General features: G+C 35.5%; 1 protein-coding gene across 1 annotated transcript; it reads left to right on the top strand.

The window, feature by feature from the left end:
• Nucleotides 1-12,304: 12,304 nt before the first annotated feature.
• Nucleotides 12,305-17,190, top strand: LOC129276624 (receptor-transporting protein 4-like). Its single transcript, XM_054913012.2, has 3 exons — nt 12,305-12,448; nt 14,097-14,300; nt 14,975-17,190. Exons 1-3 carry the CDS (start codon nt 12,305-12,307, stop codon nt 15,245-15,247), a joined length of 621 nt encoding a protein of 206 aa, XP_054768987.2. The 3' UTR covers nt 15,248-17,190.
• The last annotated feature ends 2,408 nt before the right edge of the window (nt 17,191-19,598 follow it).

Raw genomic sequence — 19,598 nt, 5'->3', positions numbered from 1 at the left:
TTTTTTGGCAGCAAATTCTATAATTATCATAAAGCTGGTATAACATAAAATATATACAATTAAAGTGTATTTAGTCAACTTTTTTCTATTCATATTGTATTTTGTATTTTAGTAGCTTACGTTCTTAATTATCAGTATTGATTGAATTGAGTCACATATCGACCCTTTGTATTTCAATCTTATATTTTCCGATTGTATCTATAATGTATGCATAATTAATTGTCATAATGATGTTTTCACTTTTATGTTCTGCGTAATTCATTTCCCTAAATATCTCGTATATTCTCAATACGACACCCTTTCTTTTCTTTGCTCGTTAAAGCATTAAGTTCTAAATAAAACGTTTTGTAAATTTTGTGTATTATTATTTAAATATGATCAAACTTTAAAAGCTTACTGTATGCGCTTTGAGCGGAGGGGGTGGGGGGGGGGGATAGCATCGCTTCCTGCAGAACCGTCTTGTGACATGTTTCTCGGACTCAAAATACAATAATTTTAAAAAATCGTTTTAAGAAGACAGCATTAAAATTCAAAGAAAAACATTTTGGTTTCTCTTCTTTATTTGAATTAAAAATAATCATTGCTTCATCGCTACACGCATTTAGTAGGGGGCTCCCAATATTGAACGCTAAGTGTTTTGCCACACACGGTCAATTACCTCATTTTTGAATAGTCAAAAGTCAATAAAATTACAGTTAACAGTGGACATGATGGTGGATGAAGGTACAAGAGGTGTTATCATTTTTATTAAAAATTAAAAATTGGAACATCAAAGTTTTTGCGCTTCGCGTGGGGGTCTCCCGTAAGTGATCCGCACGCTTTGCGTTCTGTCTATACGTCATATAGACGTATAGACATTCTGTCATTTCATTTAAGAGAATGTTTAAAAGAACTTGTAATTTATAAATAACTTGCAGAACATCCACTGTTGTGCTTATTTTGTGTTAGCATGACCTTGATGATTTGGTGTATATTATCAGTATTTTCAAGATGTCCTTCTTAATTAATTTGATTTATTGATATTTTACTATACGTCAAACGAGTGCCCGTCTGCGTTTTGTTTGCTGCTAAGTTTGTTAATGTTTCGTTTTACATTCAAATCCTAATGTGAATCTTAATGCTGGAACATTCTGTACATATACGTTATGCATTTTGTAAATATGTTTATTGTTATTCAGGGCCTCATGGAAGACCACTACTTATTGGTGAATGGGCTACCCTGTCAAAATATCAGAAATAAATAAATAAATAAATAAATAAATATCTGTCTCAATGGAATAATAGGGGTTCTCTATTTTCTTCTTTCTTTCTATCTTTCTTTCTTTCTTTCTATTTTTCCTTTTTTTCTTTCTTTCTCTGATTAGGAGGGTCCAGACTTTACAAGCATTTATTTGAGTGGACCCCCTCATTTCCAATTCTATATGTTTTAATTTATACTGCTTTTCTTTAAAATGTCACTCCTTAAGGTTGGATCTTATTTATATTACTTTATATTATTTTTGAACGGAAATTAATCATCATCATTATTTATTATTATCATTATTATCATCATCATCATCATCATTATTATTATTATCATCATTATCACCACTTGTATTAGAGTTACTTTTCATTATCATCAACATTATCACCATCATCTTCATTATCACTGTATTTCATACATCAATACTACTATATATTACTACTGCTGCTGCTACTACTACTCCTAGTATAATACTACTACAGCCACTACTACTACTACTACTACTACTACTACAACTTCAACTAATACTATACTACTACTACTACTGCTGCTGCTGCTGCTGCTACGACTACTACTACTACTATACTACCCTAATTATATAAGTAGATTTAGATTTAGATTTATTTACTTCCGTTCAACAATTTTTTTTCAAGATATAATCAAAGTAACAATACATATTCAATACAATCGATAATACAGACAAATCAATGAAATTTCGTAACAAATGTTGAATATAAATTAAACAAAACTACAATTTGTTGCAATAATTTTATATATGAAGTAGCAATGATAGTATAATGAAAACATTAAAATTAATATTATGATATAAGGTAATAATGAGAATACCTTTGATAATGCTTTTTATTTACATACTATTTCTTAAAACCTGAAAATATATTACTATGATACCTGATCAGATCCGTTTCCTTTTATCGCATTGTTTATTAATCTTTTCATTAGGATAAAACGACCGGTATAATGAATAAAAACAAAAATGTATGGTACAGACAGTTTCACGTCTTGATCCCGAATCTTACAAAGTTACAATAGACCAAGAAATTAAACAACAAATATACATCATACAGGTATACAGTCAAAACTAATGTCACCTGAGCCTTTAAAAACGAAGCGTGAATCTTCATAGGAACCGTATAACTTTCAAAATATAATTTGAATAAAAACAGAACAGGGTAATAAACTTCTAAAAGAAAAAAAAGAAAGAGCAAAAACTTCGGATCCACAGAACCGTCAAGACTGCGTCCCATATAGGTCAAAAGATGCAATATACACAAGATCGTTGCCATGTCAGACAAGCCATTATACCTGCATAGAACCAACAGTACCTATGAAATCATTTAACCAGCAATCACGACCGAATACGCGCTCTGCAGAGAAGAGAGAATATTAATGAATTTCAGGCTTGTCAACCAACATTGTTTGAACATTATCCACTTCCTGCGGAGTATTCCATTCATTGATAAATTCTTAACTTTGATCGAAGCTATTTTGTATATGAAGTTAATTTTGAAGTTAATTTGAAGTGTTAACCCCATGGGGAATATATTTCACCTGTACCTGGGCTAGTTTGTCAGGTTAAAACAAGCTGGTGATTATACTCATAATAGCTATCTTCCTCTACACAAAGCCTTTCCTAATCTACCCCCACACTGACTCACTTATCTATCTAGACCCTGGCTTGACCATTGTGACGTCATAATTTCTGGGGTGAAACTTCCCGCCATACCGCCGAGTTCCCCTCATTCGGGTGACATTAAAACTAGGGCACAATAATTATATCAATTAACATGATAAACTACTTGAAAAAAAAGCGAATTCCATTATATTTTTGGAAAGTGATATAAGCAAATGCTAATTTCCGGATCATTCTTCACAATGATGGTCTTATCATACCATGAAATATCACAGAGCAATAGGGTAGTTCAGTCTTGTTTTGAAATAGTTTCACGATTCTTACAAAAAAGTACAAAAAGTATAAAAAGTACAAAAAGTACGAAAAAGAGGAAAGCATATTAGTTCATTAGACAATGTAGATTTTGACGAGAATAATGTTCTTGTTGGTTGATGAACTCCAAATCTGAATAATGTTCTTCTTAAAATAGAATAAAATCAAGCAACCATTACTACTAGGTCATTTGATTATTGTAGCAGTAAGTTAATCGTATGTCAGCAAATGCCATTTGTTGAGGTAACCGTGTAAGGTATTATGTCCACATTTGAAACCGATTTAACCAAATGTAACTCAATTTTGCAACAGTTTTCATTGCAATATACGTCTAATCTAAATTGAGAAGTTTCAATCTTTCTTACGTCTTGAATGGTCCAAATAAACATCCTGTCTTTATAAGCAATTCAAAACGAGAATGAAATTAAGTATGATTAAAATTTATTGTATTATGAACAAAGTGATTTTCAGTTAACTGCTATTCAGCAATGGATTATATTAATTTCTTCTTATTTTTCACTGCAAGAAAACTTTAATCATGTTTGTTATTATTAACATTATCAAAATATGTTTTTTGGCAGCAAATTCTATAATTATCATAAAGCTGGTATAACATAAAATATATACAATTAAAGTGTATTTAGTCAACTTTTTTCTATTCATATTGTATTTTGTATTTTAGTAGCTTACGTTCTTAATTATCAGTATTGATTGAATTGAGTCACATATCGACCCTTTGTATTTCAATCTTATATTTTCCGATTGTATCTATAATGTATGCATAATTAATTGTCATAATGATGTTTTCACTTTTATGTTCTGCGTAATTCATTTCCCTAAATATCTCGTATATTCTCAATACGACACCCTTTCTTTTCTTTGCTCGTTAAAGCATTAAGTTCTAAATAAAACGTTTTGTAAATTTTGTGTATTATTATTTAAATATGATCAAACTTTAAAAGCTTACTGTATGCGCTTTGAGCGGAGGGGGTGGGGGGGGGGAGGGGATAGCATCGCTTCCTGCAGAACCGTCTTGTGACATGTTTCTCGGACTCAAAATACAATAATTTTAAAAAATCGTTTTAAGAAGACAGCATTAAAATTCAAAGAAAAACATTTTGGTTTCTCTTCTTTATTTGAATTAAAAATAATCATTGCTTCATCGCTACACGCAGTTAGTAGGGGGCTCCCAATATTGAACGCTAAGTGTTTTGCCACACACGGTCAATTACCTCATTCTTGAATAGTCAAAAGTCAATAAAATTACAGTTAACAGTGGACATGATGGTGGATGAAGGTACAAGAGGTGTTATCATTTTTATTAAAAATTAAAAATTGGAACATCAAAGTTTTTGCGCTTCGCGTGGGGGTCTCCCGTAAGTGATCCGCACGCTTTGCGTTCTGTCTATACGTCATATAGACGTATAGACATTCTGTCATTTCATTTAAGAGAATGTTTAAAAGAACTTGTAATTTATAAATAACTTGCAGAACATCCACTGTTGTGCTTATTTTGTGTTAGCATGACCTTGATGATTTGGTGTATATTATCAGTATTTTCAAGATGTCCTTCTTAATTAATTTGATTTATTGATATTTTACTATACGTCAAACGAGTGCCCGTCTGCGTTTTGTTTGCTGCTAAGTTTGTTAATGTTTCGTTTTACATTCAAATCCTAATGTGAATCTTAATGCTGGAACATTCTGTACATATACGTTATGCATTTTGTAAATATGTTTATTGTTATTCAGGGCCTCATGGAAGACCACTACTTATTGGTGAATGGGCTACCCTGTCAAAATATCAGAAATAAATAAATAAATAAATAAATAAATATCTGTCTCAATGGAATAATAGGGGTTCTCTATTTTCTTCTTTCTTTCTATCTTTCTTTCTTTCTTTCTATTTTTCCTTTTTTCTTTCTTTCTCTCCCCCTCTCCCCCTTTCCTTCTTCAATTCTGTCTACCTTTCTTTCTTCTATTGTTTCTTTCTTTCTTCCATTGCTTCTTTCTTTCTTCATTTTGTTCTTTCTTTCCCTCCCTATTATCCACATTTCTCTTTCTTTCCTCCTTTCCCCAATACCTTAAACCATCAACTCTACAACAACTGCCATGCACATCACCGCCATGACCGCAACCACTACTACAACTTCTACTTTAGACAAAACTAACTATCAATTTAAAACCATTAGACATACTACAAAAGTCATCGATCAAAGTAAAATATCTTTACATTTATATTCTGCTACGTCGCATCCACACTGAGTGAGTCTATGCGTTGATACAATATTTGCGAGTTATATATTATATTTGTGTCTTGCTTTGTCTGTCCCGTTATTTTAATTCAAACAACCTCATATCTAGAGCATGAACAGATATTTCATCCGGTCTATTTCTTTCTCTCTAAAAACAAACAAACAAAAGGAGGGGTTTCTTGCATCGTAAAGAAAGTGGCGGTTCCACAGGAGGGTAGTAATGGGTAATATAGCCTAATATTACCAATTTCAAACGAGAACAAATCCACATCCCTTTCTCATTACCTCTCCAAATTATCTTCCCCGTTTTAATTGTTGTCACCCCAATTCCCATTTGCATTTATATGCCTTGTAACGTCATTTTTGACTTTATGTTTGTATAACTTTTTTTAATTATGATTTTGTATCGATGGCATTGGGGAAAAAACACTTAAGATCTATGACTGATGTTGATTTTTGCTTAACCGTGTTAAAAAAATTCCCCTCCCTATTGTAAAAAAACCAAACCAAGTACTGGAACCGCCTCTGTACATTGCCTTCCAAAAGGTCTTAGGCCCTCCTCAGTTTCTATTAATACGACGATACAATGAATCTCCCTCGCTATTGGTCGAAAACCAGGAAGTAATTTTGACAAGGGACGAGGGTAGGGGATTCCCATAAACGCACCCCATGTATGAAGTAAGCCCTTTACTGATTGGTCAATTGGCAATATGGAGTTTACACATACTGTATATTGATGACGATTGTTACAAATGGCGTGTTTAAAGCAAATAGATCTTATTTTCTTCAGTTATTTTTATAGAACTAGTATCATGTGAAGTCTTAAGGTGATGATCCAATCTTTCTGTTCCATTACGTGTCTCATGCACTGCTGAATGAAACTGACAATAACTGTCGTATAAACATTAATTTTGCATATATAGTGTCACAATTATTCAATTTATCAAAACTTTACCAAACATCGAAACGTGTCGTACGTACTATTTTCGCTGTTTTGTTTGCTATGTTTACCGAATTTCGTGTCATGTGATGCGATCCGATGGTGAAGAAACTATCTCATTTATCATCCTTGATTTTTTATTTTTTTATTTTATTTTTTTTACATTTGAGCACCAGAAAGTTGGGACAAATATAACTTCTGTCGTGAAAGATTTGTCTGCGCATAAACCAACGCCAAACCAGTATTGTTTATCACAGAGTAAATGCATTGATAGTTATTATCATGATTATATAATTAATATGTATAAAAACGTATATTTGTAAATATTATAAGCTATTCTTACAACAAACCGCGTATTCAGTGGCGTACCTAGGATTTTTCAAAGGGGGGGGGGGAATTCGTCCGCAAAAAAAAAGAAAAAAAGGTTTTCAACCGCAAGTAAAGGACATTTCGCGCCAGAAAAAAAAATTACAAGCAAAAAAAAAAAAAGGTCCTCAAGTTCAAAGGAGGGGCCCACTTAGATCGTCAGGAATCAGTTTTGACTCGTCAGGGGGGGGGGGCAGAGATACGTCCCTTGCATGTGCTGTGACTCGTCAGGGGGGGGGCAGTCTGCCCCCTTGCCCCCCCCCCTTAGGTACGCTAATGCGCGTATTGTTAGTAAACAATCATAAATATCTACTTCAGAATGATAGAATGACTAAACTAGTTGTTGATATAAACCTTGTTCTCACGTTTTCTGTCCCTTCCCCATTTTTCATGTTTTGAGAGTTTTTTTTAGAGCTTTCCTTCCTTAACTATGTTCCTTCCCTTTCCTCCTCTTCGTCATCAGTTTAACATCACATCATGACTACAGACATGCGGTAATCCTTTGGGGATATTATGGAGAATGTCCAACAACACATGCAGGCGAGCGAGCAAAGCGAGTGACCAATCATTACCTTTTGTATTTTTTTAAGGAGCTGGTGAACATTTCATTAAAAATGGTTTTATTTTTTTCTTATTAATAATAACGATTGCACGAAAATTATGAATTCAACACCAGTCGTATCATTTCAAACTATCATCAGTTCCTTATACGATATTGTATAATCTTCTGTACAGTCAACGTTTTTTATGGTTAGCTCAAGTGCCCCCCTCAAAAAACCCCATATTAATATATGAAAATAAATAAATAATAAGTTCACGTCGCGAACCCAGCCAAAGCATAATTATAAGCTAACTTTATTCTAGTAAGTACTTAAAAATCATTACAATTAAAGTGGAGACACGATATTCGATTCTTCTAAAAACTCTCATTCGCTACACTCGCGGTAAGATATAGTTTCTGGAAGCGGTCACTCTTATGAAAGCAATGAGATGTTGATGATCATCAACATTTAGGCAGCGAGGTGCATGACCGTCATCAACGATTACAGGAAGATCTACATTATAAATTCATCAAGACAGTAGAAATATTTTCCTTTTTTCGCGCACTCTGCTCTCATTCATTCATAGAAACAAAACACCTTTCCGCATGACAAGCCTATGATATATTGCTATTTGGAGAGAAACACAGTGAAAATGGGGAAAGTTCAGATACGGAAGAAAGTTCAAAATGGAATGATATTGTATTGGTGTATCTATTGGGGCATAGCTGAACTGCCTCCGTAAATTGAGGGGGCTGTGCCTATGTGCAGTGGGGAGGCTGGGGCGATGTCTCTGTGATTTTTCAAGTGAAAAGGCGGTGAATTAAGGAAGAAATGAGAGTATTGGTTGGGTTCTACACTGCAAAAACTCCAGTGTTGATTTAACACCAGCCCGGAATCTATTATGTCCACACCAGAGAAGTATTGAAACAACACCAGTTTGGAATCAAACCGATGTTGTTTTGATACTAATTGGTGTTTCATAAACACATATCTGGTGTTAGACCAAAACGAAACTGGTGTTGTTTAACACTTCTTTGGTGTGGACATATATAGATTCCGGGCTGGTGTTAAATCAACACCAGAGTTTTTGCAGTGTATGAGTCAAAATACCCTTGTACTACCCCGATGGAGTTATATCCAACACACCTTGTGATCTCATGACTCATACCAGTCAAGCAGTGCACCCTAGCCCGCTGTAGACGGGTAACTCTGCTTTCCACCTCCGATATTAATTCACAGCCAATTTACTCGTTACGTTACCCTCTTCTAAACCTTCAAAAACTCGACCCGGAGATCGCCGGAATCGCAGCAAACTCGCGCTTCATGCGATATTTCAATACCTGGCGCTGTGGCCGCCACACCTGTGAGTGTGAAATAGGCGATGGTTTCCGGATAGGAAAGTGTGATATTAAAACCAAGTTCACCGTCTTCAGGTTCACAAACTCTTCGTCCAAGATTTTTTTTTACATAACCATATCCAAAGTTAATAGGATTCTAGTCAGAATAGACTGTCTAAAGATATTACTTTCTGTTCGCTGACTACTCTATATAGTATCAAAACATTATTGAGGCTTTAAAGGTCAAGTCCTCCCCAGGAAAATGCTGACTTGAATAAATAGAGAAAAATCAAACTAGCATAGTGCTGAAAAATTCATCAAAATCGGATGTAAAATAAGAAAGTTATGACATTTTATAGTGTCGCTTATTTTTCACAAAACGTTGATATGCACAACTAGGTGAGTCAGTGTCTGTTGATGATGTCCACCACTCACTATTTCTTTTGTTTTTTATTGTTTGAATTATACAATATTTAATTTTTTTATAGATTTGACAATAAGGACCAACTTGACTGAACCATATAGTATGCTAATTCCACATGTTCAGGGAGGAATTAATCGTTGTATCACTTGACAATGAGGAGAAAATTATAATATTTCATATTTCATATAATAACATACAAAAGAAATAGTGAGTGGATGACGTCATAGCCTCCTCATTTGCATACCAGCCAGGGTGTGCATATAACTGTTTCGTGAAATTAAGCGAAATTTTAAAATGTCATAACTTTCTTGTTTTACATCCGATTTGGATGAAATTTTTAGCGTTATGCTTGTTGGATTTTTCTCTTTTTATTCAAATCAAATTTTTGTTGGGGTGGACTTGTCCTTTAATGAATACTAATAATAGTAAAATTGTAGAGCTTCAACACTTTGGTTTCTAATCGCTTTACGTTGTAATTATTATTAGGCCTACCCCGGTCATGGGATAGATCAACGTTCCCCCCATAGTGCACCATCTCCACTCCCTGGGGAGTATCCTGACCAGGCAACCGTTTATCGGTGCACACGTGCCACTATAATAACATTGACTTTCACATCTTACCGGGTATACCCATAACACCTGGGTGGAGAGTGCATGGCAAACATGGATAAGTGCCTTGCCAAAGGACATTATCGCTGGGTGGGATTCGAACCCTCAACTTTTGGTTTAAGAGTCAAGTGACTGAACCACTACACTACGACACCTCCACAAAGAGGGACATCATTACATCAACCATAGCCGTTCGATTTTTTTGGAATTCTAATCATAATATACTATAGAAGATGATGCAAATTAATATTAAACGGAACATGTTAACCTGTAACCTTGTCAAATGTGTTGGACCGCATATTCATAATTTCTAGAGAGATAGGGGAGCGTTTAATCAGCATTATGTTTTCTGACAAATTACATGACAACTTTTCTGGGTTGTGATTGGCTGAGAAGAATAAGTGTCCGAGCGTTACTGTATGCATTGTCAAATGATGACAACTTATAAGGGCTGACAACTTTTCATGAAACTGTCTCCTAATTGTGATTATTTTCTTTCAGCAAGCCATGTACATGTAATACCTGGCATGCTTGAGATAAAACAAGAAGAGAAAACCATGCAAGACATTCTTTTACACTCATTCGTTCCCCAAAAAATCTGATTGAACTCTTGCTAATTAAATGATTCGTCTTTTTGGACCTGCTTAAAATCAATATCACCAGCATTTATCTTCATCTCGGAATTGTTTCAATATTCGATTTCGGATAAATCAAAACTTGTGTAGTCCACTTTTTCATGTTTATAGCAATCAGATGTAAGAACCACTTTGATTGTATTTATCTATTTATTCATTCTGTATCATTTACCCAGGTAATCTGTCAAAGTATACAACTGTTAAACAAGAGACCCATGCAAAATATTATCATTATACAAAGTCGTTTTTTACAAATTCTATGTTTTACTCTGATAATATCGGCTGCTAATTAATTTTTCTTTTGTCTTTGCAAGATCTTACATGTAGTTGTTATATTTTGTCTAAATTACTATGAGTCTCCTGTATGCGAGAGGGTGTATAGTTTCAACCAACACTCAAACATAATCACGTGATACGATCTCTATTACTCCAACAAAAAGCTATATCCAACGGTATAACTGTGTAATTCAACTGCCAGGAGATGAGAATCGTTATAAATATGATAATTCTACATTCAATCTTTGAGAAAATCTTTCTACGTGTTAAAAAACCTTTTAATATTACCATATGAAACCGTGCCGCGAACACGGCTAATAACAGTCAGACCAACGGATCCATCTCCAAACCAAACGATGATTTATGTCATTGGTACTAACGTAATAGATTTGATCGGTCTGTAGACGGTTTCGTCGTTATGACTGTGCCATTTTATTCGAGATCATTTGTGTTGATCATATTCGAATGATAACATCCAATTAACAGATTTTGAAAGGAGCTTAGATCGAATCGCTTCCTTTCCAACGTTGTGATCAGAATGATATTCATGTTGTGTTCTTTTATCGTATAGATCTGAGTGCGGATTTTGTTTAAAAGGAGAACTTCCTATAAACTCATTTCAAATAACTCAGAATATATGTGAATTTATTTTAACACAAAACTTTACATACGTACGAGCAGGATCATAATTCTTGATTAAATAACCGCCCCACTCCGAAGAAACACTTATTTAAGTCACCTTCATGTTGCTTCAAGAAACTTGAGTATAATTATAAGTTACCATGGAATTTCATGCAGCAGACGGTGAACATAATATATTATGCTTTTGTAAATGACCCTTCGGTGACAAAAATAGCCATGAATTGATTTGTATTTTTACATTCTTCTAAACATTAGCATTATTGAAGATTAAGACTCTGAAAACTCCAAATAACTTTGAAGGAAACGGATGTGCATTTTTATTGATTTACACATGGGGAACGCAAAATAGAGCAAAAAGATAAATGTAAATTATTCTGAAATTCCTATCATGAAGCCATTGTGAGTTCAGACAGTGTCAGGGATCCCGATCAGTACAGTTTCATATTTGGCGGGCAAAGAAATTGAATAAAACCTATCGAGTTAAAGTCAATATACATTTTTTTTAATGTTTGGTATGATTAGTATTGTCTCTCAAGGTCGAACATTTCCGTGATTTAAATGGGGGCAATCCATTTGACAATACATGCAGGCATATACCTATATTTTACACAGTTTGAGTCGGGGGGGGGGTGGTGGGGGGGAACGGGCTGCTGCCCCCTACTGGAAAAAGCTGGCTCCGCCCCTCCGCCATATTACAGTTGTTTGTCTTTACTTCACATTGTATACTTTGCATAATTAGGTTTGGTTTGTTTGTATTTTTGTTGTAGGGCCTCCAAGGACAACAGTTTGCCAATTACTGATGGAGCCATCCGACTAAAAAGACCAATAAATGAAAAAAAAATATATATATCATGGTTTTATGATAAATCCAGATATTTTGCATATATAATAGCCATTTCTGGGTTTTAATATAAATCTTAGATTCTAATTAAGATCTTCTTAAATTTAGAAATAAACCTTTGCGATTTAAATCCTAATCCAGCGATAATAGGGCAAACTTTGTGAGATAAGAAAAATCTTTTGGCAAGTAGTGATCTCACAATCATGCATCTCTGCTTTTCTTTTTATCAGGATGGATGAAATCTGGTTCGGGGAGTTTGCCAAAGTATTCGCCCCGTACCTCCCCAATATCTGGAATCTGACACCAACAGAGATTTGCCCCAGCACAAGATGGCGTCGATTCAAAGACAGCGCCAAGGTCCGGTTCTGTTGCCAGGTAGGTCAAGTGGGTTATACCAAGTCTCCGACTCCTATTTTGAGTCGCTTCTTCTATCCCAATTCTTACACCCATCCCAGGGCCCTGGGAACGATTTGAATCCCCCCCCCCCAAAAAAAAGGTTTCATTACAAAATGAAGGCCATTTTAGACCCGAGAAACTTGACAAGCAAAAAGAAAAAAAAGAAAAAAAGAAAGATTCTCGACTCGAAATGTTGGTCTTTTCCCTTACATTTCTCAAATATGCCACACCTATACCAGAATTCCAGGGGGTGCTGCCTATGAAGAATAATACAGGCACCCCCTGGGAAATTCTTGGGGTGCTTCAGCGCCCCCAAGTACCCCCGCTTCCCAGGGCCATGACCCATCCCCTTTCTCTTCAGTGGCGGATCTATGGGGGGAGGGGGGAGGTAGTGCACTGCAAAAACTCTGGTGTTGATTTAACACCAGCCCGGAATCTATATGTCCACACCAGAGAAGTGTTAAACAACACCAATTTCGTTTTGGTATAACACCAGATAGGTGTTTATACAACACCAATTAGTACTAAAACAACATCTGTTTGATTCCAAACTGGTGTTGTTTCAATACTTCTCTGGTGTGGATATATAGATTCCAAGCTGGTGTTAAATCAACACCGGAGTTTTTGCAGTGTGGTTTAAACACACACCCTTGAGCTCACCGAAAAAGGCGGGATCAAACTCCAACACCCCATAAAATTGCACCCCTCCTTTTTAAGAGAGAGGGAGAGAAGGTAAACACCGAAGATACCTTGAATTTTTTTTTCGCTTGTCAATTGATTATTTCCGGAGACCAGACGCCCTTCACTCTTTGAGTGATGACCCCTTTGGGTTTGTCAAATATTAGGGACAAAATGCATCCCCTTCACATGCTTCAGAAATATCCTTGATCTACCCCTGTCAAACTCCCCTCTATACTCTTCCACTGTCAGCATTTCCCTCCCTTTTCGTCTTTCTACTCTTCTTTCTTTCTTTTTTTGAAACGCTACTCCTCTGCGTTGAACCTCTTCCTATCTCAGCATGGTCAGATCCCTCTTGCAGACCCCTTTTGGGGACCGTATTGAACCGTAGTGAACTTTTGTCTCTATAGTGTTATGCTTTTATTATGTTTCCTTATAATTATTATTACGATTTTTTTTGGTGAAGATATGAAATAAGATATTAATTTAGATTTGAGGTGGGGGGGAGGGGGGGGGGACGATCCCCCCTAAATTTTTCGTTGAGAACCTTTTTTTTTTATGCTTGTCATTTTTTCCTGCGTCCCCCTAAATTCAGGTGGACCCCTCCCCCCTAAATTTGTTGTGGTCCCCCCCTAAAATTTTGGTGGATAACCTATTTTTATTATTTTTTTTTTTGCTTGTCAAATTAATTACCTGTGTCCATCCTAAAATTTCAGGTGAACTCCCCCTAAATTGTTTGCCTTCCGCCGCCAATGACCGGAGTGCCCTTAGTGATCCGGGTTCAAGCTCTCCCCTATATTAATTATCAAAATAATTGGAACAATTAATTCGTTGGGGGATAAAAAAAGAAATCAGATAATTCCTTCTTCTCAAATTATTCCTTTAAATGCATGGATAATAATGAACAAAACTGATTTAAATGACTTCTATTCCTGATTTATTTTTCTAGACATGTGGTCATGGTTGGACGTCAATGAAAGGCCGAGTTGTCTTCTGGTATTTCTTTCACGTGCCTTACTGTGAGGGTCATGTCCAGTTTAAACTGTATGGTCAACAATGTCAGCGTTGCAACAACGGGATGTTCGAGCCAGCAATGTGGTACCCCGAAGAGGTCAACAAAGTCTTGTGCAACCTCTACAACAGAATTGGACAGGTGAGTGCTTCGGGGTCATCGAGAATAAAACACTCTGGCTCTAGGGAGCGTTTCATCAATATTTTCGTCCGACAAGTTGTCAGATCTGATAACTTTCCCTGAATTCGATTGGCTGAGAAGTACTGTTACTATGGTACCTGTCGGATAAAACGGGACTTGTGTATAAAATGTCCGACAAGTCTTTTCATGAAACGCTCGCCAGGAGGTGCTATATCTTTATGGAGTACAATGCAATCCTGATTCGAATACGCGGGAACACTGCAGCCGCATTCCGCCTTACCGGTTTTTAATGACATTATATTCAGGCTAAATTGCGTTTATACTGGACGATCGGGGCTGTCCTCCATGAAATATGTCTCTATATAGACTGTAGGTCCAAAATTCAATGGGCCTTTGCCATATCGTCCGTGGTTGTCTCCGTTCAGTAATGTGTAAAAATAATATTTTCAGTGTTACCCAGTCTACTAATTATTGTTCCTTGGACAGACTTTGTATTTTGTTGTTGCTGCCTGGTTTTCTAACATTGTGAGGGTCTCTTTGACAGGCTAATTAAGGATGATAAATGTTAAGTATCTTGGCTATACTCATTTACCAAGACCTTCTCTATTCTAGAGACAAGAGCGATAATTTCAATATATTTTTTAAAGTCAGAATATCTTTCTTTTTGTTTTCAGACTTATTACGGATTTGTGAAACCGCCCATCAGATACGACCGGAGAGCGGGCAAACCACGAACCCAACACAACGCGACACTTTGCCAGGCCTGCAGGGACGGGGAGTGTGACAGTCGACCCCGAGCCCAGGGTCAACCAACAAAGGTTGTGCAGTACACCACCACAAGTACCACGACCACACCGCAACTCAGCCAACTCCCTCCCCAGGCCACGGTCGTCAACACCATCGCTGCCCCGCCCACCACGGTCCGAAAAGTTTTGACGCGGACGTGACGTCACAATAAAATAGGGCTTGTCTAAATTGATGAGGAAGTATAAAAAAAAACACAGATGAAATATGAAGGGTGTTGTGTGTTTTGTGGGATTTGTCGTTGAGGGTGTGGTGGTCTTTTAAATCGGCTAACCGGTTTTATTGAGTGATCGCCGATTTAAACATCGGGTGTGGCGATTACAAATCACAGATGTTTTGTGATATACAATTATACATGACTATAGAGATAGTTTGTAGTTTATTTTTGTGTGATGTATGATGAAAGTGCAACTTCTCAATGTATAATGGCCTAATCGACCTTCATAGCGGTCCGTTATTTATAAGGCGAATAACATTATTTCAAGCACTATAGTTTTGAATATATGTAAATTTGGTAGCTATCGATAGCTTATTATGATAATATTTTGTACATATAGTTTTGTAGAAGTTTTTACTGTATTACCTCTAGCTTGTAAATGCACATTATTCAATGCCAAATCTAAATTATGATGTGTTTTGTGTAAATTAATTGAAACATATCACCGTCAAAGACGCGGATCAGTTCTTGGACATTTAAGCGATTTTACGAAGTGCCTTGAGTTTCGGGTGAAAAACTACACGCGCAAGCGGTCTTAATGTTTAGTTTAGGAGAATTATCAGACGAATCAAATAAAACAATGAGGATAATTTCGATTGTGTACCGTCACTATCGTGTAATTATGACCCCACAAACACTATGAATTCTGCAGTATACTGAATCATCGAGTAGATTGATTGTAGTGTTAATTATACGGTACATTCACCTTTGCAGCATCAAATCCATTTTTAGATAATTCAATATAAACCCATGGCGAATGGATTGCTCTGAGCTGCTGAGTAATTAAGGTTATAAAACGCCATGAAAACTGGAGTATTCACTTTGTGATATTCTATTCAACTTCTCGTGAATTTCGCGTTACTGTTCCTTATTATGCATAATATGACATTGCAAAGTGCGAGCATGTCGTGTTTATAACTTACAAACTTCATAAATGGACATGTTATTATCATTATAATGACTTTGTCTATTAAAATGCACTTGATAATAAGTTTGTATTTACCATAATACATTTTCAAAATCTAAAATGTTCAAATGCGCTTGTCAAGCCTTATTTGAAACAGGCGAAGTTGGAACGGACTGGAATAATAATTTTATCATTGATATTGTGGAAATAAGATACTTAGCACTAATACACATCTGCATATTTATCCTTAAGTCATACAAGAGGTAAATCAAATATGTGAAATCGAGGTGATCGTAAATTCGTTCATAAGTTCATTCATTGTTCATTCGTAATTTTACGATCAGTTTTATGAAACCTCTTCCCTATCATGATGATGGGTAGTCAGGGTGAATGGATCTTTTGTCGAATCTATAATTTTATAATAATGTAACTAATATTTTTATCGATGCACCTTGACTATATAAACTGATATCAAACCAACAATACAAGACACAATACATGTGATATAATTAAGTTTGTGTTTTGTGATGATTTTCAAAGCTGGCACACTGTAAAAACTGTGGTGTTAAAACTGACACTAGTTGGTGTTAATAGAGGACCACACCCTGTGGTGTTAAAATTACACCCTCGAGATTTACCATAACACCAAATAGTGTAAATGTAACAACCAATGGTGTTGCAATAACACCTATAGGTGTTAAAATAACACTGTCAATTTAACACCGGTGTAAAATAACTGGTGTGGTCCTCTATGTACACCGGTTAACACCACAGTTTTTGCTGTGCATCGATGGGACTATTTTTATATTGCTTTATTGGTCTTCACACCTCTTTTCATTCAAGAAATTTCTCTCCTGATTCCATGATTCTGAAAAACAAGGGCCTCAATTCAAGCCAAACCATCAATTTTCAATTTGTTTTATTCTGTATTTTCATTCTACGTGTACAGAATGATGTACATATTATATCATACGCTCTCCTTTGATTGATTAAGTGGCTATATAATTACAAAGTTAAGACGAATTAATAGGAATATATATATTTTTGTTCTAACTATAGCTTTTGATTACGCAGGTCAATTATAGTCTTTCTCTTTTGTTTTTTGCAATAGTGTTCACCTGATTCACATAATGATATCTATATAAGTATTATTCATTGCATTATTTATGGTAGCTGTTGGTTGTTTGACAATATAGCATTAAATATAAATGTAATATGCCAATTCGAAGTCTAAGTCGTATACACCAGTTGTATAACATAACGAGGCTTGAATTCTTGTTTTGTGAGGAAGAATAAAGTCTGAAGATGCGTCGTGAGCGTCAGAAGGAAAATGATGCGCTGTTATAGGTTAACTCCTTGCCTCACTTTTCCTATATACATCCGCGAAAGATTGCGCCATTAATTTTTCAGTATACGTAAACTTTAAACAACAACACTTCAAATTAGCAATAGCACTATAGGCTGCTTGTAAATGCAATCAAATTATTATATTGATAAACTGAAATCCTGCACTTGCTTATAGGTAAAATATATATTTAGGCATTTATCTAAACTTGCCTTGCCCTTTTGAGAGTGTATATAAGACATGATATATTTTGTACTCTATATTAAATTCATAAATCAGTCGCTGAAAAACCTAACAACATAAACCCTTATTGATCCTCATTTCAGTGTAAATATTCAGAAGAACATTTTGTGGCTAATCAATTCCGTTGACTCTCATTTAAAAATGTAAAAAAATGATATTAGATATTTTTATCATGTTAGTATTACATACAAACTTAGGAAACACAAACAGAGATTATTCAAAGACAAATTCCCAATACTCTGGTATACTAAATTACTACACCTCGAATATAGGAGAATGTAAAAATAATAGGGAGAGATAATTTGCCTTATGAGTGTCACAAATCGTTATTTCAAAATCTTTAGGTCGCAAATGCCTGATGATTATATATAAACTGTCGAAGGGAAACTCACAATATCTGTAGAAACATTCCGATAGTATATTGCATGTGTGTATGAATGGCTTTGATGTAAATAATCTTGTATGAAATACTTAGAATTTTATATGTTTTGTAGCAGAAAATGTTGTCATGAATATGTCACTAAAATAAGCCGCTGCCATTTTAAAGACGAAATCGTCTAGCATGGATAAAACTGTGCGAGTTAGTTTGAATTCTTTATTTTCGTTTCATTACGTAATGATCGACTAAAACAATAATATATGTATTGTTGTATTGTAACAACTATATCACAAATCATGGGGGTTGGTTACGCCATGTAAAAGCTGACGAACGCATGCAAATAAGAATATATACCAAAAATATTCATAATATTGCGATTCGATAATTCAACCATCCAATTAGCCCATGTGTGTCTTCTTTTTATCTAAAGTTTGGTAATGAGTTCTTCATTGTGTTAATTTGACATGTTTGAAGTCTTTTTTTTTCTTTGCACGCAATAATGATTAAAATATTCATCACAATTATTTTCACTTAGTTTTTTGCAGTATTCTCTTCGTGTATTTTGCTTTGCCGCTTAGGTATTATAATAAGTATGATCAGGGGTAGCGATACAGGGTCGGAGGGGGGGGGGTCTACCGCTTCTTGATTTTTTTTTAAAGTAGTGAAAAGGAAGAAACAGATGAAGAAAGGGGAGAAGAAAGCAAGTAGATAACAACAAGAGCGGTTTCATTTTTGGTCGTGTAACCATGCATACCCTTGTTATTTTTAAATTAAAAAGAAATTAGGTAACCGTAATATAGTCTTGTCCCATCCCGCCACCTACCAAAATATCCGGGCACCGCCCATCTGACAGGGGGCTTCAACTAATATCAAGCTGCAAAAAAGAGATTTCTACTTGTTTACATCGTATGCGCATGTCACGAACTTGTGAAACTATAACAAAAGGAAAAATGTCCAAAATCAGATCCGAATTCGCGGGCCGAAAATTAACATATCTATCTATATCTGTCTGTCTATTTATTTGTTTATTTATTAATTCATTTTATTTATTGTTTACTGATATTCAGACAGAGTGACTCACTCCCGGACTCATCATCACCAGTGGTGGTTGTCTTCCACGAGGCCCCGTTTCATTGTATTGTTACACCAAGTTAATGGTTTTAGGGTGCTTTCCAATGCTTTTCAAAAACATATATTTGCATTGCATAATATAAATTTTTCAAGTTGTCAATATTATGGGGGGAGGGGAATCAAAATGTTTGCCCCCATATGGAAGCAACCCCCTCCCGATCGACGACCCTGAAACATGAGTATGTTTATGGTCCGAGTCCTTACGATTTACCGTTGGAATCGACTACCTTCACTCATTTCGTCACGAAGCATTTCTTCGAATGAATGAGAAA

The sequence above is a fragment of the Lytechinus pictus genome, chromosome 14 (genome assembly GCF_037042905.1).
Source record: "Lytechinus pictus isolate F3 Inbred chromosome 14, Lp3.0, whole genome shotgun sequence".
Taxonomy (NCBI): domain Eukaryota; kingdom Metazoa; phylum Echinodermata; class Echinoidea; order Temnopleuroida; family Toxopneustidae; genus Lytechinus; species Lytechinus pictus.
The sequence above is the reverse complement of the archived record's forward strand: the minus strand, read 5'-3'. Positions and strand labels throughout refer to the sequence as shown.